This window comes from Arachis stenosperma, chromosome 9 (assembly GCF_014773155.1).
Source record: "Arachis stenosperma cultivar V10309 chromosome 9, arast.V10309.gnm1.PFL2, whole genome shotgun sequence".
Taxonomy (NCBI): Eukaryota; Viridiplantae; Streptophyta; class Magnoliopsida; order Fabales; family Fabaceae; genus Arachis; species Arachis stenosperma.
In genome coordinates, this window is record NC_080385.1 from 4,298,748 (window position 1) to 4,321,746 (window position 22,999).

General features: G+C 31.6%; 4 protein-coding genes across 5 annotated transcripts; 2 read left to right on the plus strand and 2 right to left on the minus strand.

Annotated features, from left to right (window-relative positions):
- Positions 1–408: 408 nt before the first annotated feature.
- On the plus strand, positions 409–2,645 carry LOC130951531 (histidine-containing phosphotransfer protein 4). Its single transcript, XM_057880205.1, has 6 exons — positions 409–600; positions 997–1,127; positions 1,265–1,336; positions 1,699–1,770; positions 1,957–2,029; positions 2,180–2,645. The coding sequence occupies exons 1-6, from the start codon at positions 541–543 to the stop codon at positions 2,225–2,227; spliced, it is 456 nt and encodes a 151-aa protein (XP_057736188.1). The 5' UTR covers positions 409–540; the 3' UTR covers positions 2,228–2,645.
- Positions 2,646–4,040: 1,395 nt separating this feature from the next.
- Positions 4,041–9,745, plus strand: LOC130950767 (protein PAF1 homolog). 2 transcript variants are annotated; one of them, XM_057879348.1, is made up of 12 exons: positions 4,041–5,499; positions 5,741–5,809; positions 6,639–6,746; positions 6,835–7,015; positions 7,091–7,167; positions 7,288–7,407; positions 7,571–7,676; positions 8,063–8,149; positions 8,248–8,319; positions 8,469–8,540; positions 8,624–8,767; positions 8,855–9,745. In XM_057879348.1, exons 1-12 carry the CDS (start codon positions 4,601–4,603, stop codon positions 8,975–8,977), a joined length of 2,058 nt encoding a protein of 685 aa, XP_057735331.1. In that variant the 5' UTR covers positions 4,041–4,600; the 3' UTR covers positions 8,978–9,745. The 2 variants fall into 2 exon arrangements, with proteins under 2 accessions (XP_057735331.1, XP_057735332.1); XM_057879349.1 differs by having other exon boundaries at positions 4,042–5,499; positions 8,251–8,319; positions 8,855–9,742.
- Positions 9,746–10,461: 716 nt separating this feature from the next.
- On the minus strand, positions 10,462–12,755 carry LOC130948326 (uncharacterized). Its single transcript, XM_057877049.1, has 3 exons — positions 12,531–12,755; positions 11,885–11,995; positions 10,462–11,793 (listed from the first exon to the last, which is right to left on the minus strand). Exons 1-3 carry the CDS (start codon positions 12,741–12,743, stop codon positions 10,681–10,683), a joined length of 1,437 nt encoding a protein of 478 aa, XP_057733032.1. The 5' UTR covers positions 12,744–12,755; the 3' UTR covers positions 10,462–10,680.
- Positions 12,756–13,888: 1,133 nt separating this feature from the next.
- Positions 13,889–19,914, minus strand: LOC130951791 (lysM domain receptor-like kinase 3). The gene is made up of 11 exons (XM_057880526.1): positions 19,032–19,914; positions 18,246–18,323; positions 17,320–17,622; positions 16,620–16,765; positions 16,443–16,532; positions 16,243–16,348; positions 15,619–15,770; positions 15,436–15,533; positions 15,198–15,345; positions 14,773–14,880; positions 13,889–14,451 (listed from the first exon to the last, which is right to left on the minus strand). Exons 1-11 carry the CDS (start codon positions 19,633–19,635, stop codon positions 14,287–14,289), a joined length of 1,998 nt encoding a protein of 665 aa, XP_057736509.1. The 5' UTR covers positions 19,636–19,914; the 3' UTR covers positions 13,889–14,286.
- Between the last annotated feature and the right edge of the window lie 3,085 nt (positions 19,915–22,999).

Here is a 22,999-nt window from a genome sequence, read left to right on the forward strand (position 1 = left end):
TTTAATCTAAATATTGAAAATTAAAATAATACTTTATTCATATTTTTTTAATAAAAAGGATTTAAAGATGAGTGATATTAAACATATAATTACAGAGATAATTCCACTTATGGGTATTTTGGATTCAAATTTGCATGGCCATAGAAGTAGATACTCTACCCATAATATAATGAAGTGGGCATTCTCAAATGTCCTAAACAGAATGCGTGAAACATTCCTTCTATCAAAATAAATAAATAAAAAAATGCATGAAACATTCCAATTCCCAATCTAATAAGTAATAACTAATAAGCTAGCCCCACCCCTCAATCATGGAAAAAAGGTAAAGAAAAAAAAAAAAAAAAACAGAACAAAGTGAATCTTTTTGTCTCTTGCTTCTCTCTCTCTTAGACACATGACTTATTATATCATGTTTTCCTCTGCTATAAAAACCCCTTCAGTTCCCCACACCTTCCATATCATATCATTACCTAACCCCTTCAGAAAATCAAATATAATATATAGTCCTCTGTCTCCTCTCAATTCCCACTTGTTCCTGCAATGGAGAGAAGCCAACCAAGGAGGCAAGTTGCTGCCATGAAACAATCCCTTTTTGATCAGGTTCTTAACATCTATGTCTTCTTCTCTTGCATAATCTAATGACTCTGTTTCTATACATATATAATTTATGATAACACATATTAATAAGTCCCACATTGTTTAAAATTAAAAGCCTGATAATCTTTATAAGTGTAAGGTAATCTCTATCTCTTAACTTAGTTTTTGGAATAAATTACACCCACTTAAGAGAAATTAAATACAATAATATAATATATAGTATGCAATAGAATTTGAGTTAATAATAACAGATAATAATGGAGTCTATCTATCAAACACACAACAAAAAAACATGATTGCAATAACAATGTATAAGAGATCACTAAGAAATTTTATCATATATATTGTTCTGTTATTAGTTTGAGTTGAATTTTGAACATTAGTTTTGTGTATGTATAGGGATTATTGGATGAACAATTTATCCAGTTGGAAGAATTATCAGATGATGCTAATCCAAACTTTGTTGAAGAAATTGTCACCCTTTATTATCGTGATTCATCTCGCCTTATCTCAAGCATAGAGCAAGCACTGTAAGTTAATTAATTAATTAATTAATAATATTACTTTTATCATTTTCTTAATTATTACCTGCTTTTAAGAAAAATGTATAAAATATATATTTTTGTTGCTTCATTATATTCATTCTTGTGCTTATTATTATTATTAGGAAGGAAAGACACACATTGGATTTCAACAAATTGGACACACTTATGCATCAGTTCAAAGGAAGCAGTTCAAGGTAAATTATTGTGCGGAAATATTAGAGAGGCAATATTTAAAGTTATCTTATATAATATAATATTTATAATTTCATATATATATAACATCTGTAAATATATATTATTATGTCTAAAATTATATAATTATTTTAGCGATAATTAATGAATATTAAATATGATAAATTTAATCTATTTGAACTGATTTTTTATTATCTCTCAAACATTATTGATTACTATATTTACTATTAATTATTATAATAAATTAACTAAGTTGATTAATATTAAAAAGTATCATCAAGTACATACTATTGTGTTGGCTTTATCACAACAAAGAATCTTAATCATATAATTAGACTCATTCTTTTTTTGTAATGGTTTGTAGCATCGGAGCCAAAAAGGTGAAAGCAGAGTGCACTCTCTTTAGGGAATATTGTAGGACAGGAAATGCTGAAGGGTAATTTATCTTTCACACAAGTTTCCTATATATCTTATGTTAAGAAAATAATTAGCATTTAATTATTGCTTATATATGCTTTTTTCTAAATTATTTATTATTATATACAAGATATGGCATTTTCCACTTACCTCATTTGTAAATTATCCTAAGTAATAATAGTAATGTTATTGTGTGAATATTCAGATGCATGAAGACCTTCCAACAATTGAAGAAAGAATATGCTTCACTTAGAAAGAAACTTGAAGCTTATTTTCAGGTTAGTATATGTAAAATATAATACTACTAAAAAAATATCTTGTAGTTCATATTACTAAAAAAATATATTTAAATGAAATATGATTCAAAATAATATCTTATCCATGATATTATTAATATTGTTAATTGATTTTTTTTTTTTTTTGTGCAGTTGGCTAGGCAAGCTGGACCCATGGAAACAGCATGTCGTCCAAAATAAAAACCAATCATGTTGCACGTATATTAATAATCAGTCATATGTAGAAATATGTATATTGAAAATATATGAAATAAGATATGTAAATATACATAAATATATGATGACTGGTTTTTAATGTACATATAATATTTTTGAATAAAAAAGAAAAAGATCAACCAAGAAAATCAGGAGATGATAAGGGCAAATGTAATTGGTGAATTTTGTAACATAAAAAAAAAAAATCACCAAGAAGCTAAGAGTAGGAAAGTGATGTTGGCTCCTCTAGATATTTGGTTTTCCAAATATCAATTTTGTTTTCGAATGTTGTAGGAATCTTGTTCTTGTACTTTATACTATACTATATATATATATATATACATGGTATTATAATGTTATATTATTCCAGCCTGGAAACTATGCTAATGTCATCCGAATACTCTTCAAAGTGATATTTTCTTTCTTCTTTTATTTTCTGGAGACAAAAATTTCGTATTATTTTGTTTTCTCTTGTTAACATAATTTCATTGATTAGAAGTGCAGATCATTTGTTGTATTGTGTTGACTTAACTAAAAACGGTCAAGTAATATAACAGTATTCCAGTAATTTATTGATCAACGACAGACCCTTAAATGAAGTTTAGATATACGATATATTAGTTTTTGGTTTGTTGGGCTGGAAAGATAACATGAGCAACAAAACTGTAGTTTTTGTCCAGATCAAAGTGAAGGTGCTTAATTATACCAAAAACAAAAAGAGTGAACGTGCTTAAAGAATTAACTATTCCAAAAACAAATTAAAGCCCATGATTATTAATGATCTAATTGTCAAGATACGATTTTGGGAATTATTTTAGCCCAGAGACTAAGCCCAAACTTGGGACGTATTAGGTGTCATCTCGTTCATATTTTATTTTTAATTAATTAATAAAATATGACATTTTCAGTGTAAAAATATTTTATTATAATAATAGGGTCAATTATTATTATTATTATTATTATTATTATTATTATTATTATTATTATTATTGTTACTTTTTTTTCCAAAAATATAGGATATAAGTTAAAAGTCCTTAATTATATTTTGTGCTAATTAAGACATATTTAGTTTATTTAATTAATGTTGCTTTCTAGTTTTTTTTATAACTAAATTAACCCTTTAAAATTCATTGCAATGTTAAAAGTTAAAACTTTGTTTAGGACAAATAGCTTATAAAGATTTTCCTTTTTTTTATTAATCAAATCCAAAAAAGAAGAAAAAAAAATAAAAATGTGTTTAGATAAGAGTGTAAGACATTTGGAAGAATGTACTTTTAAAAGTATTCTTAAAATATTTTGTTTGAATATTAATAAGAATATTTTATAAAAGTACAAATTTATATATAATTATTTTTATATAAAATTGATAATTAAAAATTATTATTTAACATATTAAATTAAATTATTATCTAATAATTTTCATCTATTAATTTCATAGGATGATAATTGCATATATATTTTCACCATTTACAAAATTCTAAGTATTTTATGAAATATTTTATTTAATTTAAAATGATAATTTAAAATACTCTCTCTCACTTTCTAATGAGAGAATAAAATCTCAAAAACAGATTTCTTTCTTACAAATTTATTAATAAAAAAAGAAAAATTTTAAAATCAAACTTGTCATAGATAAATTTTTATTTCAGTAATTTAATTACATATAATTTAAAGTTGTTCAAAAATTTAAAATACTCTATCTAAATCCCAAACACAATCTCTAATTAAATTTCATAAAACCCTCCAAGAAATACTTTATACAAAATCCAAATTATTAAAAAAAAAAAAGAAAGAAAACCTGAAAACGAAAAATAGAGCTTGTTAGAGATCGTACCGTACCGACTACCGAGCTGCATTCATTCGCAGTTCTCAACAACACTCCGACGAACAAAACCCACTTCCCATTCTTCTTCTTCTTCTTCTTCTTCTTCTTCTTCTTCACTATCTCTTATCGATTCATAGATTTCTTTGTACATTCTTCAGATTCTGCTTCTTCCAATTCTCCCCGTCGTCTTCACATTCTGTACATTATTCTACCCCCATTATAATTCTTGCACCAATTTTCAGTTTTGCGATTTTGGGTTACTCTTACAACTTGTTATTATTACTTTCTGCGAGCTTTATGTTTCGGAATCAAGTTTTGTCGTTGATTATTATTTTTAGGGTTTACCTCTGTTAAGCTTGAATTTCAAATTTTGAAGATAATAGAAGGAACTTTATAAGAACAAGAAGAAGAATAACCAGATAACCTTAGCGATATTTAAACCTAGATAGTGTGATTTTTGTTTTGGGAATTTAGTTGAGTTGAGCTTTTTTGTTGGGTGTGAATTTTTGTGGTGATTGAAATTGAAATTAGGAATGGCCTCTTACAGGCCCTTCCCTCCGCAATCTAGTCAAAACCCTAACCATCAGTATAATCAGAATTGGAGTGGTGGTTATGGTGGTGGTGGTGGTGGTGGTGGTGGTGGTGGAGACCCTTCTACTTCAAATTCATTCCCTCCACAACCTTATAACCAAATGCCCCCAAATTCAAATTTTCATTCTCATGGTGGGGGTGGTGCACCACCACCACCTCCTCCTTCCCATCACCCCTACCCTTATCCACCACCTCCACCGCCACCACCCGAAAATTCATACCCGCCTCCACCTCCACCACTACCTTCTTCACATGGTGCTCCTATGTATTACCCTTCTAGTCAATACTCTCAGTATGGGCAGCAGCCACCTCCACCACCTCCCCCTCTGCCTCCATCTTCGCCTCCGCCGAGCAATTCTATCCCACCTCCACCCCCTCCACCTTCCTCGCCGCCTCCTCCTCCTGCTTCAGCTCCTCCCCCGCCGCCACCAAAGGATGAGAGGCGGATGCATAGCCGAGATAAAGGGCCGATAAAGGAAGGTTATGAGCATTCAAATCATGGAAATCCTCATAAACAGCAGAAACCTTCTGCTGTTCCTCCAATGCCAGTGAAGAAGCCGAACGGGGTGCAGGGGAGGGTTGAGACAGAAGAAGAGAGGAGGTTAAGGAAGAAGAGAGAATTTGAGAAGCAGAGGCAAGAAGAGAAGCATAGGCAGCAGTTGAAGGAATCACAGAACAGTGTCTTGCAGAAGACTCAGATGATGTCATCTGGGAAGGGGCATGGTTCGGGTTCGGTTGCAGGATCTCGAATGGCAGCAGAGAAGAGAACTACACCCTTATTGAGTGCGGAGAGAATTGAAAATAGGTTGAAAAAGCCAACAACATTTTTGTGCAAAATGAAGTGAGTATGTAGATTTTGCTGTTGGTGGATAAATAAATTTCTGATTGGATATGAGAATCTCAAATTATGTATGATTGTGTTGTCTTTAAGAATCCTTTGCTTTTTCTCAATTGAGTTACATTACTCAGTGTTACTGATGATTCATAAGCAGACAAATGGATTGTTGTTGTGGATGATCCTAAATCTCCTCTAGTGTTTACTTCAAATACTGACTCAATTTTAATGTGTATTCTCATTTAAGATTCCGAAATGAACTTCCAGATCCAAGTGCACAACCTAAGCTTATGGCGTTCAAGAGGGATAAAGATCAGTATGTACATTTGCTGCTCTCTTTTACATTTATAGAAATTCTATCCTATTGATGAGATAATATTGATTTGTGTTGTGCTACTTTCACCTATCCAATAAGTATATATATTTTGTTCAATTATGCTGTTAAGTGATAAATGTTCTCAAGTGTGGGAGGAGACGAAGAGGACTACCCTTTCTCAGTTGAGAGAGCTGGAAAACATCTAAGTTATTGCAACATTTATAGACATGATGTATAATAGTGAGGTACTTTTTTGGATATGCCCTGCAAGTATATTGCAATTTACAAGGACATACTTTGTGGGAGCAGTGATTCTTGGCAATCAATGAAAGTCAAGGGTTGATAATTTGATCTATTGATTGTCATGTAGCCACTTTTAAACATCTAAATTATACATAATTTTCACCAATTCTTTAGGATTTACTTTTCTTAACTATCATATTCTAGTCGTCTGTCACTTGATACTTCCATTCCCTGTATGCTTTCTGGGATAGAGGTTGATGAAAGCATGGTTCTCCATTTGGTTGATAGAGTGTTAAGAGACATGGGGAAACTGGGGATAAGCTAACAGTGGTTAATTTTTAAATGGCCAAGCTCATCTTCTGTTTTGTTGGGCTTACTTGTAAAGTTGTAAGATGCCCATTGTCCAAGAAGATATGATGTAAGGATGGAAATTGTTTTTTTTTTTTTTATTTATTTGTAAGTCTTAAAGATTTATGGTGATGTATTATCTATTAGGCACTGATTTTTGTTTCAAAATAGTACTTTAACAATTAAGTATACTTGTGCTAATGTGTGTACTTTTGGAAATTTTATCTGCATTGCCCAGATATACGAAATATACAATCACGTCGCTGGAGAAAATGTACAAACCCAAACTTTTTGTGGAACCAGATCTTGGGATTCCTCTGGACCTGCTTGACCTCAGTGTTTATAAGTATTATTCCTAACCCCTTTAATAATTTTGAATACTTCAATGATATGCTGAATCAGAAGGTTGACGAACTCTTTTATTTGCCTCTCAGCCCTCCCAGTGTCAGACTACCTCTTGCTCCTGAAGACGAAGATTTGTTGCGAGATGATGTTGCGGCTACTCCTATAAAGAAAGACGGCTTAAAAAGAAAAGACAGGCCTACTGATAAAGGTGTAGCTTGGCTTGTCAAAACACAATATATATCTCCCCTCAGCATGGATTCAACAAAACAGGTAACACATGTATATGTAAATATGATGATGCATTACTCTCTCTATGGACAATAGTTTATGAACATCCTGTTGTAGTCTTTAACCGAAAAACAAGCTAAGGAGCTGAGAGAGATGAGAGGAGGCCGCAGCATGTTGGACAGTCGTAACAGTAGGTATGCATATACCAGTTGATCCATCTGAGTAATTTAAATTTTGTAAGGTATTTTTGACAAAGAAATTAATATGTGAAAGATAATTATATTTCACAATTATATTTGAATTCTCTCTTTTAGGGAAAGACAGATCAGGGAAATCGAAGCATCATTTGAAGCAGCTAAGTCACGCCCTGTTCATGCAACCAACAAATCTTTGTATCCTGTTGAGGTTTTGCCTTTGTTACCTGATTTTGATAGGTAAGGCACCAGATATACGCGAGATTATTACTTATCCTGCCAAGCTATTAATTTGTTATTTTTAAGAATGTAGAGTCTTAGTTTTTCATACTAGAAGGAAGACCTGCTATATGACATTATATCTTATCATATTGATTGAGCTGCCTTCTATACTACTTTGCAGGTATGATGAACAGTTTGTTATTGCTGCATTTGATAATGCTCCTACAGCTGATTCAGAAATGTATAGTAAGTTGGACAAATCTGTTCGCGATGCCTGTGAATCAAAGGTAAGCTATGTTGCATACTTGCATGGATGATATACATTCATAATCAATTTCTGTGTTTTTATTTAAAAAAATGTTCATTTTCGTTTCAAGTTTAAAATCTGGAGAAAGGCTGATCAAAAAATTAAAAGAGCACATATGGCAATATAGAAAGCAGTTATGCCTTTACTGCAACTGTTTGCAACCTTGTGTCTTGTTAAATTGTTCTCGTGGTTTTTTAACGAATACTTAGTGTTGCCTGGAATTGACTTTTGAAGTAATCTTCTAATGTTTGTTTATTTGGTAGGATTAGGAGTGTTATATTCTTGTTATGGTTTCATTGGTAGGATTAGGAGTATTGTATCACTGTTATGCAATTGAAGAGAACTCTTACTATTTGTTGTATGCAGGCACTTATGAAAAGTTATGTTGCAACCGGCTCAGATCCTGCAAATCCTGAGAAATTTTTGGCTTACATGACCCCAACACCTGGACAGGTATGCATTACATTTAAATATGGATTTCAATTTTGAAATGCTCATTCTTTTTATTAACAGTTTTGATTAACTTTTTATTTGTCTGTACTTTGTGATAGCAGCTATCAAAGGATATATATGATGAAAATGAAGATGTCTCATATTCTTGGGTTCGCGAGTATCACTGGGATGTATGTGGCAAGATTTTCATAGTTAAAAGAGTGAAATCACATCATGATTTGGTTTTAAATTTATATAGCTAATTTAAAATTAACTCCTTTTTTAAAAAATTATTCATTTCAAACTAAGCTGCCAATTTTTCTTTTTTTGGTCTCAATAGGTTCGGGGTGATGATGCAGATGACCCTACAACATTCTTAGTTGCATTTGATGAGTCAGAAGCACGTTATGTGGTACTTTATGGAACCAATATCGCTTTCTCAACTAATAATAGTTTATTGGTTTTCTCTCTGTTTAAATTAAGTTTCACATGCAGCCTCTTCCAACAAAACTTGTTTTAAGAAAAAAGAGGGCTAAAGAGGGAAGATCAAGTGATGAGGTTGAGCAATTTCCAATACCTGCAAGAGTGACTGTACGGCGGAGGTCAAGTGTTGCAGCAATCGAGCGAAAGGATTCACAGGTATGGCACTGAATTTTTCTTTAAGCTTGTCACTGCATTAATTAGAATTTGCAAAATAATTTCCTATATATCAATGATGCTTTGAAGGTTTATACAAGTTCGAAAGCCAGTACTTCAAAGAGAAGGGGTCTAGAATTGGATGATGATCTCGAACAGCATCATCGACACAATTATCAATCTAGTGGAGCTGAAGATGACATGTCTGATTAATTCTTTTATGCAAATGCTACTGTCTTTAATGCAAATTTGCTCATCAACGTAGTGGCTGGTTGGCGGCAGATTGCGCCGATGGCTGAGTTTGTAGAGGTGATGCTGCTTCGCTGAAGGAAAACTAATGATAAACCCCATTTTATTTTTCATGTTCCTTTTTAACCCAATTCACTGGATATACTTTCAGATTGTAGGAAGCTTTTAAAGTCAATATAGAATTTCATTCTAATACAACAAAAAATAGAAAATTTTGAGAAACAATTATATGTAAAAATAAAAAAAAAGGAGAAAAAGGCATGTCACAAAAAAAAAAAATGGTAAGGAGATTCTATTATCCGTCCCGAATCCTAACTTTGCTCTGAATGCTTTTTTCACTTGGTGAACACTGAACAGATTTAAGCTTTTGCTTGCCAATGAATGTGTTATTTTGGCATTTATCAGTTCTAGACTTCTAGTATTGTAGCATTCTGATTCTAATTCAGATTTTAGCAGTTTTTGTTGCTGTTGTAGATTATGATATGTTGACACCCTAATTAGTAATTACCTTGAGTACATGGGATGAGCCCAAGTCATAAATATTTTTTTTTGGTTTACCCAAACGGTATCTCTCAACCCGACAGATTAAGGACTAATTCGTCGTAGATCTGAGCTCTATTTAAGGGTTTGGTGCTGGCCAAAGTCATAAAATTTTTGTTGATATGTATAAATAATTTGAGCGGATGAATGATTTTTGACCTGAAATCTCAGTATTGTGTTTGGTGGCAAAATTTTAGTTTCAGAAAGTAATATTTCAATTCCTTCTGTATATCCAAAAAGTGAAAGTATAAGAGATTAAAATTTTTGAGGATGAGGACTAAAATTTTAATATTTTTTAATAACTAAAGATATTTTAGTAAATATATCCCTATTATTTATCTTGAATCAAATAAATACTAAGACATAACACATTCTTGTATATTTTATACCAAACATAATACATAAATTTAGTTTAGTGTTTGTCTCTCGATTTTTGTCTCTCATTCTCTATCTCTTAGTTTCTCTTCTAAACGCAACTTAAATTTTATTTGAAATTCCATTAGATAGAAAGACAAGTATGAAGTTACCATATTTAAAGATTATTTGGCATATTAACTAGTATGAAGTTATATTAACAAAAATTTTCAAGAAAGTTATCAAATTTAAAATTTGTTATATAATTTTATAAACTTATAATGATATTTGAAAATTTCCAGTTAGATGGTCATCCGGATAGTTTTATAGTTTTCAATTTTTATAGAAGTGTGATGATGACCACTTGAAATATAATATGGATAATTTTGAAATATGTTATTCTAATATCAAACATCTACTTAAGGTAAGCTCACACTTGCTTAGGTGTGGACACATCCTTATTCTTAAAAGTAGCTTTAGGATTGTTTCTTAAATTTGAACTCACGACTCTGTCACAAGCTCACAGCATACTAGCTAGAGACGAAAGGGGGAAAGTGTAATATCAATATCTATATGATTAAGGCAGAACATAATTCATAAAATACAACATTAGAAGCCAATGCACGTTTTTAGCAAGCATTCCCCCCAAGTATACATTTGTGCTTTTGTCCCATTAGACAAATTGGATGCCAATATAAACCAGCAAGTACATATCAAAATTTTTCCAATGAGAGAACTTATTTGTGTACTTAGATTTTTGACATTTTCATATTTCATTTCAATTCATCACAAGAAGCTTCTTCCAGCAGGTCAAGGAACCCTTTTGGAGCATCCTTTTCAACTGCCGGCAACTTGGGTTGAAACCCATAACTTGATGCTGCCTCAAACTTAGTCCATAGTTCCTTCTTCAAAGTATTTTCACCAGGACGTTTACCTGTTAGGAAAGTGCTTTGAGGTTCGCGCCACATCGGAGTGTTCTCAATACGTGATAGGCCGTGACCAACCTCATCTTTCAATTTGCTTATTTGATGGCTAAGAGCCAAGTCAGATATCTGAATAGATGACTCATTATCAGCATTCTCCGTGTCCATTGATTTCTCATCAAGTGGCTCCAGCAAAACACAGGATTTCAGGGGTGAGGTAAGCCAGCATGGTGATGCTTCTATTATTTTCTTTCCAATTCCTGACTTAGGAATCTTCTGTGTTTCTTTGAGCTCTGTAGATTTTAATGCCAAACCCTGTAAAGCATCGTTACGACTACTAAGAGACTCAGAATCCTCTGAATCACTGTAATGAATCCCAAGAGGAAATGGAGTGGATTTGCGAGACTTTATGTCACCAAGATGATGGATTTCAGATATAGGTTCAAGCAAGACGCAAGATTTTGGAGGTGACATTTTAAAACGCGGAGTCATCATAACAAGTATGGAGCTATCCCTTTTGGGCTCTTGATTATTTGCTGCTTCATTTGCAAGAGAAGGGGCAGGCTTAGCTGGAGTTGACTTCACTACAACACTGTCCAGCAAATCATTCATATTTCTAGAGACGGCTAAAAAGGTTGATGTCCCAACATCATTGGTGGAAGCCAATTTATTGAACTCCGATTTTGATGGTTCCCGGAATTTAGATGATAATTTCTTTGATATCGGAAGGGGTGTGAGCATGAACATTTGTCTACCTCTTTGAATAGTACAGTTGGCATGCCACGAAACAAGGGGAGAAGGAGAGATCAGAGAGTCCATTGTGGGCTCTTCGAGACTGTCACTGACATTGCTCTCATCGCTATCATCGGAAGAAACTGAATTACCCTTCAAAGCTTGAGGCGGTTTACTTTTGAGCTCTACAGAGGGCGAAGAAAGCACAATTTGAAACCTGGTCACCCAAGGCTGCATTTGGAAACAACAAATCCCTAGCATTCAGTCTTGAAATATGAACAGAAACAAGAGTATAAAGTGCAACAGAAGATAGAGCTTTGACCTTCAAAGATGAATGCATATCAGACAAGAAATCGGAGAAAGACTTGATTTCTTTCCTCCCCTCATTGCTTAAATTCTTGACTTTGAATGCTTGAACAACAAGCTCATCAACCTGCCAATCCAAATTCAACCCATTGATTCATGTGTTGTTCTACTGTAACCAAGCATAAAATGCCAAATTGTAATTAAATAAACAAATCACTTGGATAGATGAACTGTGTTCCTATCAAATTGAGCAGGACAAAATAAAAATCAGCTTTGAAACTCCTCGGGAAGTTAGTATACTCAATCATACGGTTCCATACGTTTTGTGAATAGCAAAAGTTAACATCGAAAGAGCATTTAGACTATAACAACTAAACTCAATTTTTTTGTGTAACGAACTCTCCATGAATTTTCCCCCTTCATCCCTAGGGCTCAAACTCAAAAGTCAAAACCACTAGAAAAGGGAACAATCTTGCCTATGATTCATTCGAACAAGCCAATGTCGGCATATTACAACAATTAACAGATTCAAATCAAACTAATTAAGAGGGATTAAGTAAACTCTACCATTTCCTAAAGCTACTAAGCAAAAAGCATAGAATGTTACAGCATAAAGCAAAAGCAGTTGTGAAATGAATTGAATTAGGGGGAATGGAAGGTACCTGATGGAGAAGTGAAGAGAGATTGGACTGAACCAAAAGCAAGTGATCGAGAGCGTTGTCCTGTTCGTCCTTCAACGATTCACCGCCATTCGAATTCTCGGATTCCATCTTCTTATTCTTCATCTTCATCTTCATCTTCATAGTAGTTGTTGGAGGTGGTGCAGTGCGATTATGATTGTTCGATAAATCAGTGAGAGGGTTCCTGGCCTTCATCGTTGTCTTCTTCGTTCTCTCTTTTTTGAATTTTCACCAACGGCCAACGCGGCTTTCAATTCATCAAACTCATTCCCCCCTTTTTACTATTTTGCCCTTCACTCTATTATGATATATTATCTACTATTTTGCCCTTAAATATTTTTTGTAATTGATCTATAGATTTTTAAGACAAAAATAAAGGCAAATTTTGCAATGTACTTATAATATCTTAAAGGGGGAAAAAAGTATCAAGCACTTGAACAAATTTTGCAAGCGCTCTCTTTGGTTATGTGAAAAGGACAAGACAAAAACACAAAGGTAATAAATTAAGATAAATTATAAAAGTTTAATTTATTTTTATTTTTTTATTTAAAAAATTTGAAAAAAATATAATAATAAAAAATATAATTATAAAAAATTAACAAAAATAATGATAAAAAATAAATAAATTGTGTCTCTATCTTTTCTGTTAAGATGAACACTAAATATACTATTTTAATGTCTCTGGATATAATATTTATCTATGTCTTATCTATTAAATATAATTTTATATCTCTATATTCTTGTTTCAGTATCTCATGTCTTAAACAACATAACCTATTAATAAGTCATTAACAAAATAGAAATCATGTCTAATATTATAATTTTTATAGATTAATTTGATACTTTCTTTGTTAAGACTTTTAAGTTTTAAGTTCTTCACAAATTATTTTCTTGAATTTACTTTATACTTTATTTTCTTTAAAGACTTTATTGCAGTTTTTTTAAAAAACTGACTTTTTTTCATTGCTTGTTGGGTTACCAAAATGATACGTATTCACATGTGTTGTTTTATATATTTTGTGTATATAAAAAAAATATTTATATATAAAAAATTAATTATCAAATCAATTTCTATATATTTATATATAAATACATATATTATTTTATATATTTTAATTTATATTTTATACAAATAATTAATTTTTTGTATACCCATATGTTTGTTTATTTTTTTTATATGGATTTTGAAGTATTTTAGACAACCAACATTTTTGATAATACCATTAACCTTTATTTAAATCTCATTACTTTAAATTTCCAGTTACTAAGATCATTTTCATCTTCACAAAATGAAAGCAAAAGTAAACACTACTAGAGCAGAAAAAATGCAAGGGATCAAAGAATATAAACATGCATAGATTAATGTCAAATTACAACTTCCAGTATCATTACAAACCCAAGATTAATATTTTCCTTCCTTAACATCATCATCATAATATATCCTTAGTTACATCCAAAATTTTCTAAACATTGGAAACCATGATATATATGTATAATTGTATATAGCTTAAGCTAAGACATTCATGAAAAATAAATGGCCAAAAATAAGATATTGACCCACTATAGGTCCATAATCACAGGTAGGTATCTACTATGGACACATAATTATCAACCAAAAATATATAAAATAAAATAAAACAAAATAAGAAGGAGTATAGGGCAGGATAAAGATAAAAAAAACAGAAATCCTGTTGAAATGGTGAGTGAAAGAGTGAGATATGTTGAGTGTGTAAACTATCTATCTTCCCTGAACAAGGCCACTAAATACTTGGCTATTCCCTGCCAGAGTTGCTTCCCATTCAATTGAAGAAAGAAGAATCTGTGAGAGAGATATCACAACTTGTTTCATGTCCGGCCGTAAGACCGGATCGTCGTCCACGCATTGCTTCGCCAGCATGGCCATCTAGCACACACACACCCCAAAAGAACAAGAAACAATGAGTCTAAACTCCAAAGTAATTAGGTCCTTTTTTGTTGTACAATTTTGATTAAGTCCTTGTAATTTAAACAATTCTAATTAAGTCACCTTATACTGTATAAACATTTTTCAACACTAGAGGGACTAGATTGAAAAACATCTATACATTACAAGGATTTGATTATAAATATTTATAAAGCTAAAAGAGTCTAATTGAATAATGTCCTATATATTTTTCTTGGTTAAAATATCAATATATATCCTAAACCATATTCATAATATGTGAAAACGGATAAACTAACCAACCTTAAATACACAATCATGGGGATACAGATCCATCATATTTGGGTCAATATAATCTCTCATGTTTGACATGCTCACGGAATCCGGCGAGTTCCTAAGGACTGCCAACATCTGCAATTTGACCAATGTTAAGGCGAAAGTCCAACGAAATGCTGCGGCAGTGTAAATATGATAGCATGATTTCATAATTCAAATGCATAAAGTACATTGCAGCCAAATTTTGAATATAAAATGCAATACATGACTATATGATGAGGTCATAATCATGAGTACTCTTAATAAAATTTTCCGAAAATCGAGGCCTGACAATCGAAAATGCTATGTGCACACAGAAAATCATCCACCATATATTCGTCTATAAATACATGTGTAGTTTAATATGCATGTTAAACTATAAGTCACAAAGATGCCTTATAAGCTGAACTTACCACAGATGCCAGTGAACGCCTATCTGGATTTTTGGACATCGTTCCTTCTGTTCGAATAATGGCCTCCCTGCCCGATATGATCTCGAAAAGGACAACACCAAATGCATAGACATCACTCTTTGTTGTTGCAAGGCCATCACTCAAGTATCTGCAGAAATTTTTTAAACAAAATGTTTTTCTTTTAGTTCTCTTACCCTACAGGTGTAAATTGGAAAAATTGTTAGGGAAAGATACTTACTCTGGTGCAAGATATCCATAAGTACCAACAACTTTGGTTGTTGAAACTTCGCCATCATTTGTTTTCCCAACAAGTTTTGCTAACCCAAAATCCGAAATCTAAAGAAAAAAAGAGTGATATGAGACTATCAACAAATGCAAGTAATTTAGAAATGATGGAAGTATGTCTAAAAATGGTTAGTACCTTTGCTCTAAAGGAAGCATCGAGCAAAATGTTGCTCGTCTTGATGTCCCGGTGGACATAATGAGTCTTAGTGTGTTCATGTATGTATTCAAGTCCCCGAGCGGCATCAAGAGCAATTTGGACCCTCATGATCCAAGAAAGTGGGGAATGACCTAGCAAAACAAAAAATGATCACAACCACCATCTTGAACGAATGATACAAAGCATGCCAACTTGGCAATCTTGACACCAATTTTAAGCCTCATATTTTGAAAAATGCAGTGTGTTTCTCTGAATAACAACAAAACTAGGAATTTCATTCAACCACTTCAACATAATATGTCAATCTTTCCCTTTCAACTTTCTCACATTATTACTCCATCAGATCAAATGAGACAAAGACAGAACAAGATGAACAATAGGACAAACAAATAATTTTAGGATTCAAAAGAGTGCATTCAAAAATTAGCATTAGTTCAACACATTAACCTATTTGGAAAACTTCCAATGCCATTGTCTTGTGTGCATCAGTGCATCTCATCAATCATCACAATGAAACAGACAATTGCTGTAATTAGCAAGGTTCCAAAATTACTCCGAAGAAGAATCACACGCCAAAACATAGATGAATAATCTTAATCTTACCTTTATTTTGAGGATCATGCAAATGACTTCTAAGTGAACCCTTTTGAGCATATTCATAAACAAGGAAAAGCTCATCCTGACTAGCCGCATAGCCGATCAATTCTACCTTGACAAAATTAACCAAAAATCCAACTCAAACTTTTGGAATAAACCAAGCAATTGATTTAAAGCATGCATTTATTTGGGTTAGAAAATATTACCAGATTAGCATGATGGACCTTGCATAGAACTTTCATCTCTGACATGAACTCTTTTGTTTTCATAGCAGTCATTCTTTTGATAGCAACTTCCTATAAGAATTCAAGTACATATAGATATAGTATGAGTAAGATACTAGTCTCATTCTATAATTATAATTGACTTGTACAACCGCGAACCTGATCCTGAAGAAGGCTATAGTAAACAGAACCATAGGTTCCATGACCAAGTAGATTTGAATCAGAGAAACAATCAGTTGTGGCGAAAATCTCTTCATATGTAAAAACTACAGGCTTATCCATGTCAAACACATCAGGGCCAAGAGCTGCAATCGAAAAGGGTGAATCTATAAATTCTATTTTTAAACAACAAATCATTCATTTTGGCACACATATAATGAAGAACCAAGTTATGAGAAAACCAAAGGTGACGCATCCAAGCTCAAAGGATTGCTTGCATTTTGGAAGTTAACAGTGTTGGAAACCAAAAATGCAAGTTCATCAAATAATGAAAACTGAAAAATAAGTTGTTGCTTTTATCAGTTGAATAACAGTGCAAGTTAACTTTGAGCTTTATCAACACAATGCAAATTTAACTACCAGCCAGAATGACTGAATAAGCATGCATGCTAATTATACAACACCCTGAAGAAATGAGCTTTTTCATACCTAGAGCTTCCAGGCATTCAGATAAACATGCATCCTCGTATTCAGCATTTCATTTTATTTTAATTATACTTGTGGAGTGTGTGCATGTACATGTAGGTACTTGAAACAGAAACTATGCATATTCAAGCTCACTAAGCAGTACATGAAAAAAGAGTACATGAAGCTGAAATCTTAGGTACAATATAAAATTTGAGTTGGAAAGTATGGTTACTTGAAACTTTGGGAACGGTAATCGTGTGATTACTGGATTCGGCATCAGTTTGCTTCTGTTCTACAGTTTTGCCACATATATACCTCCCAGAACCACAGAAAAAACTTGGATTTCTAAGAATATGGAACTTATGAGATATCTTCCCCTCAGCATCTTTTTCATTACTTCTCGCTTCGGAGCGACAATTTGATGACTTCAGAGAAACACAGAGAACTATGCCTAATAACACCATAAAAAGACCAACCCCTGAACCCCCAATGATCCATCCGTAAGGTACATGAGCCTTACGACCGACTTGATCACCTGTAATAATTTTTTAAGGGAAAGAGATGCATATTTTATTACTGCACGAGTAGCTGAAATATTGCAACTAAGTTGAGAATTTACAAGGAAAAGAAAGGCAATAAAAAATGAAATTAGAGATTGGAGGAAAAGCACTTCTCACCAAAATTAGTACAAGACACTTTTTGTACTTATTTTATTTATCATTTAATTTTTGTGATAAGATTCTACACAAGGCTTATGGCATCTCAACTTACTCAAAACCACTATCCAAATAACCAAACCCACCACAACTTATGTAGAATCCCTCACAAGACCTAAACTTCGTGTTAGATTTAGACGATGAAGCCATTAAGATAGATTTATTTTATTTGAAGCAAAGTGACTTATAACTAGGCATATGCATCCACATGATTAAATTTTCCTTCCACAATTTTGAAGTTTAAACAGAAAGAATTGGGTATCAATGTAAACTAAAAAAGCACAAGACAGCAAACAGTATGCCTGCAAACGAAACCTTAAGTTTAACATCTCTATCGGTTTAAGAATCAACATGACAAATGACAAATAGACTGTGAAATCCTAGCTTAAGTTTAAAGGAAAAAAGAACAATTTTCCTTGTCATAGTATGTGCTAATCCATACCTGAGATATTCTCAACAGATGGGGCAGGAACAGGAGATGGAGGAGCAGTATTGTTAATGGGATAAGGATCACCCGGAGCTGCAATTCAATCAAACAGTTCAAAATGCAGTCAGGATTAGGATTGCATAATTTTATTGCATTTCGTATATGCAATTCGACATTGGTTCAGTACTAACACTAAGGGTATGTTTGGCAGTTACTGGACAAAGATGAAGTGGATAAAGACATAAGGTCCATGTAATTGTACTCATCAAATTCATCCAAGAAAATTCCCACCACAATGTTAATCCCCCACCCCCACCCCACTCCAAATGAAGTTGCTCTTATTTAACAATCAATTTGTTACATAGACACATAAACTTCAAAGTTAGCACATCTCATCTGCTGGTGGTTGCATGACCTGTCTTGTAATCAGTAATCAATCCTACTACCGATAACAGTAATCGATCCCTTCGAAATGGCAGCTCCTCTAACGGGGTAAACCGTTAAACCGTTGGCCATGAGATCCTTCCTACTTAACAACCAACTATGCTAGGCCTCTGTGGTTGAAATCCCTTTCTCTAAAAGCACTAAGTCACTACAATTGAATTAGTATTCCCAAATCCCAATTATAAAACTCCCATCTATGGCTTCATTTAAAGAAGCCCTACTTTCATATTCTATCTGCATAATGCAATATAGAACCAAACACCAATCTCAAACAGATATTCACATACATAAATATGCTGCAATACACAATCACCTTAAAAAGCAGTAAGGGATTTGAATAAGATTCAACAGACTAACCTGAATCAAGAGGTATATAATAAACCGAACCAACCGTGACATTATCAGGATTACCAATGCCATTCACACTCTCAATGTTATCCATACTAACCCCAAATCTACTTGCCAATGATTCAACACTGTCACCATCTCTCATAACATAACTCATCAGATAGTTCCACAAGCCACTAGAGCAGCCACAGAACAACCTCAAAGACACAACAGCACCATTCTTAGCCCTCCTTGTTGTGTTTGGAGGCAAAGCAAGACCATCATAAGCATCCATAACCAAATCATACACATACCCTTGATTGGATTTCACAGTAAAAGTGGTGTTAGACACATACTTCCTGAGACCATATGCACAAGAACAGTTCTTCCTTATGAACACATAGTCCCAACCACTATCCTCAACAGTGATGTCACCGGGTAACACATCAAACATGCTTTGAATCACAGCTAAGCTTTGGTTCTGTTGAGGCTTAAAGGCCAAGAAAGAGGTACAGACACGGCCTGTGTCCGTACAACCCAATGGTGTTGTTGTGGTGTTGTAGCAGCTGATGCAGTGAATATGAAGAAGCAGAAACAGAAAGAACCTCAAATGGGGTATCCGTACAAGAACCATACTTTGCTTTTTAGCAAATTAAAGACTAGAACTTTGGGCAAAAGGGTCACAGAATATAGCAAGAAACTAGAATAAGGGTGAAATCAAGGGGATGAAAAAAAAAAAAAAGAGCTTGATCCAAGAATAAAACTTAGCTCAAACTAAAAGAGACAACTTTATCTAAGTTTGAAGCAAAATCATTGACAATAGTACAACTAGAACAGAAAAAATTCAACCAAGAGAAAGAGAGAATAAAAATAATCCATATATTAAGCAGAAATAGTAGGAAGCAAGCAATAAATAAGAGTGCTCTGAAGAAGAAGAAGAAAGGAATGAAGAGAGTGAAAACATAATAATAGGATTTGAGTATTTTAGAGAGGAAACTGGTTAGTGTTACTGAAAAACCAAAACAGTAAAAAGAAGAAAACGACATCAAAATCTTTCAGAAAACACCCACCTGGTCGACACGCTACACTAAATATTATTACCACTTCTGTCCTGTGTCATGTCTCCACTACGAATTTTTTTATTTTAATAAATAATTAATTATAATAATTAACGAAATAAATAATTTAAAAAATATTAACCGAAATAAATATTTTTTTTATCTGATTTACACTATAAATAAAATAATTTTGTATATATATGTATCTCGTTTACACTATAAACGAGATATATATTTTTTAAGAAAAATAAAAATAATAAATATTAATATTAATATTTTTTATTATTTTCATTTTTTTTAAAAAATACATATATCTCGTATCTAGTTTAAACAAGATATATACACAGTTTGCATCCACTTGTCTTATCTCGTTTATACCATATCGTATATCGAGATAAAAAAAATATTTATTTCATTAAATATTTTTTAAATTATTTATTTCGATAATTATTATAATTAATTTATTTATTAAAATAAAAAATCCCTCCGCTACTCTCAAATAATATTTATATATAATACTTTTTAAAATTTTTTTAAATATTATAAATAATATTTAAAATTATATATTTATTTTAAAATAATTAATAGATATAAATAAGATCATTTTTGGTTGATTTAAATTGGTTTTTATTATTTTTAAATATTTTTATTTATAAAAGTATTTAATTATATAATATTATATTATCTAAAATAAAGAATAAGTCAATAAATTATTGTATATATAAAAAATGATTAAAATCCTAATACTTAAATAAATTATTAAATTAATTACTTAACTAAAATTAAATATATTAAATTATCGATGATATTTTATGTATAATTATTTTCATATAAAATTAATAATTAAAAATTATTAAATATGTTAATATGTTATGAAAATAACAGCACATGAAATTTTTATCTAAATTATCTAACAAATAATATGACCAAACACTTAAAAAAATACTAAACACATTAAATGATATTTTAATAATTTGTTATGTTTTTTGTTTAGTCTTTTTGAGAAATATAATTATTTTTTAAGATAAAGTATACTTAAAAATTTTTAAAATATTTTTAAATTTTATTTTGTTTTAATTTTGTCCAATAGTTTTCGATTTGTATCAGATATATTCTGACGGCTAATTTTTAAAAAAATTTAAGACCAATTTAACAACAATTTTATAAGAACAATCTTCAACCCAAATAAATTAAGTATAATTTTCATGCATTATTGTTAGATTGATCTTTTTTTTTTTTGAAAATTTAGCTCTCGAGAATATATTTAATGCAAATCGAAAATTTTTAAAACAAAATTAAAATAAAATAAAACTTAAAGATATTTTTAAAATTTTTATTAAATTTTAGGGATAACAAATATATTTTACCTTATTTTTTTTATTTTGCTATAATCTTATTTTAAGTATAAGAGATATATAAGTCATGATTTGTGAAATATGCAAACATTATGTAAACCATAGGTTCAGAGCACATGATTCTTTAGTATTGATTATGCTAATTATTTTATATATTCAAAATATAAAGAAAATGTAAATTCAATTAGCATAAGATTAAAGATATTATTTAATCTTATATCTCGTTTATCTATAACATTAATTATTTATTATATAATCCTTTCTAACACCCTTTGACTGTACCACCCTTCTTTATAATCAAAGTACAAAACGATGAAAAATATTGAAGTTAAGTTTCGCTAAAGGCCACGAAAATGACAATAAAAAATAATTTATTTGTTTTCTAAATTGCGATCCAGATAATTTCTTTGGCTATTAATTCATTTAATAGAATATAATTTGTACTTTCAAAGTACTAATTCAGCTCATTAATTCACTAATAAAGATCATTTAATTTGATTCAAAGGTCAATCGAATATGTACATGTTAGAAGATTTTTTCTTTTATTGCAATATATTGAAAAATATTAATTGTGTATGGCAATGAGAATATGAGATATTTTTGGGTGTGAGGGGTAAAATGGGAAATGAAAAAAGTGACGGAAAAGAGAAGGCATACAAAGAAGAAAGAGCTGGCAAAGGAAAAAGACAGTTTAGTCAATGGGGTCCATACAAAAAACTCGCCGATAAATTGTCAAAATATCGAAGATCCCAGTCAATAACTCGTTGACCTTCATTCTCTTTGACTTTCGAAAACCGACATAAGTAAAGAGGAGCTCCTCCTTTACCATTTTTTTTTATAGTGACTTTTTAGGTTAAAAAATTTTAATATGGAAATAAAATGAGTGATATACTTTAACATGGTAATTTTTTGTGTTTTTTAAAATTATGGGAGTACACAAATCGGACCCTCCGATTTGTGTTTAAAAAGTTAAAAAAATTCAAAGTACACAAATCGGAGGGTCCGATTTGTGTTAAAAAATTTGAAAAAATTCAGAGTACACAAATCGGACCATGCGAGTTATTTGATTTTAAAATTTTGCTTAACAAATCGCATGGTCCGACTTGTGGGTAGGCAAATATGAATTTCGGAAGCTAGAAAACGTACCCTCCGAGTTGTACAAATCGTATGGTCCGACTTGTGAGTAGGCAAATATGTATTAAACGTGTACTTTGTTATCAATTTTTTTTATGAAAGGAAGAACTCGCATGGTCCGAGTTCTATTCACTGATACCACATGACTGTAAAGCACCTGTATTCCCCACATCTGAGTCTAACACCAGTTTTTCTTCCGTATTCAAATTAAAAAGTGGACTTTTTACCATTTAGGCATTTACCATAATATAATGCAATTGCATTTTCACTTGCAAATACGAAATTAGTTAAAATAATAAAATTTCGCGGATATATAATAAAATGTATATGAAAATATTGTGCAACAAATTTATTCTATATTGTAAATATAGGTGTAACCATGTAGCACGCAGCTATTTATTTTGTCAAAAATTTATATGCATTTATTTTTATTTTTTATGTATGTGAAGTT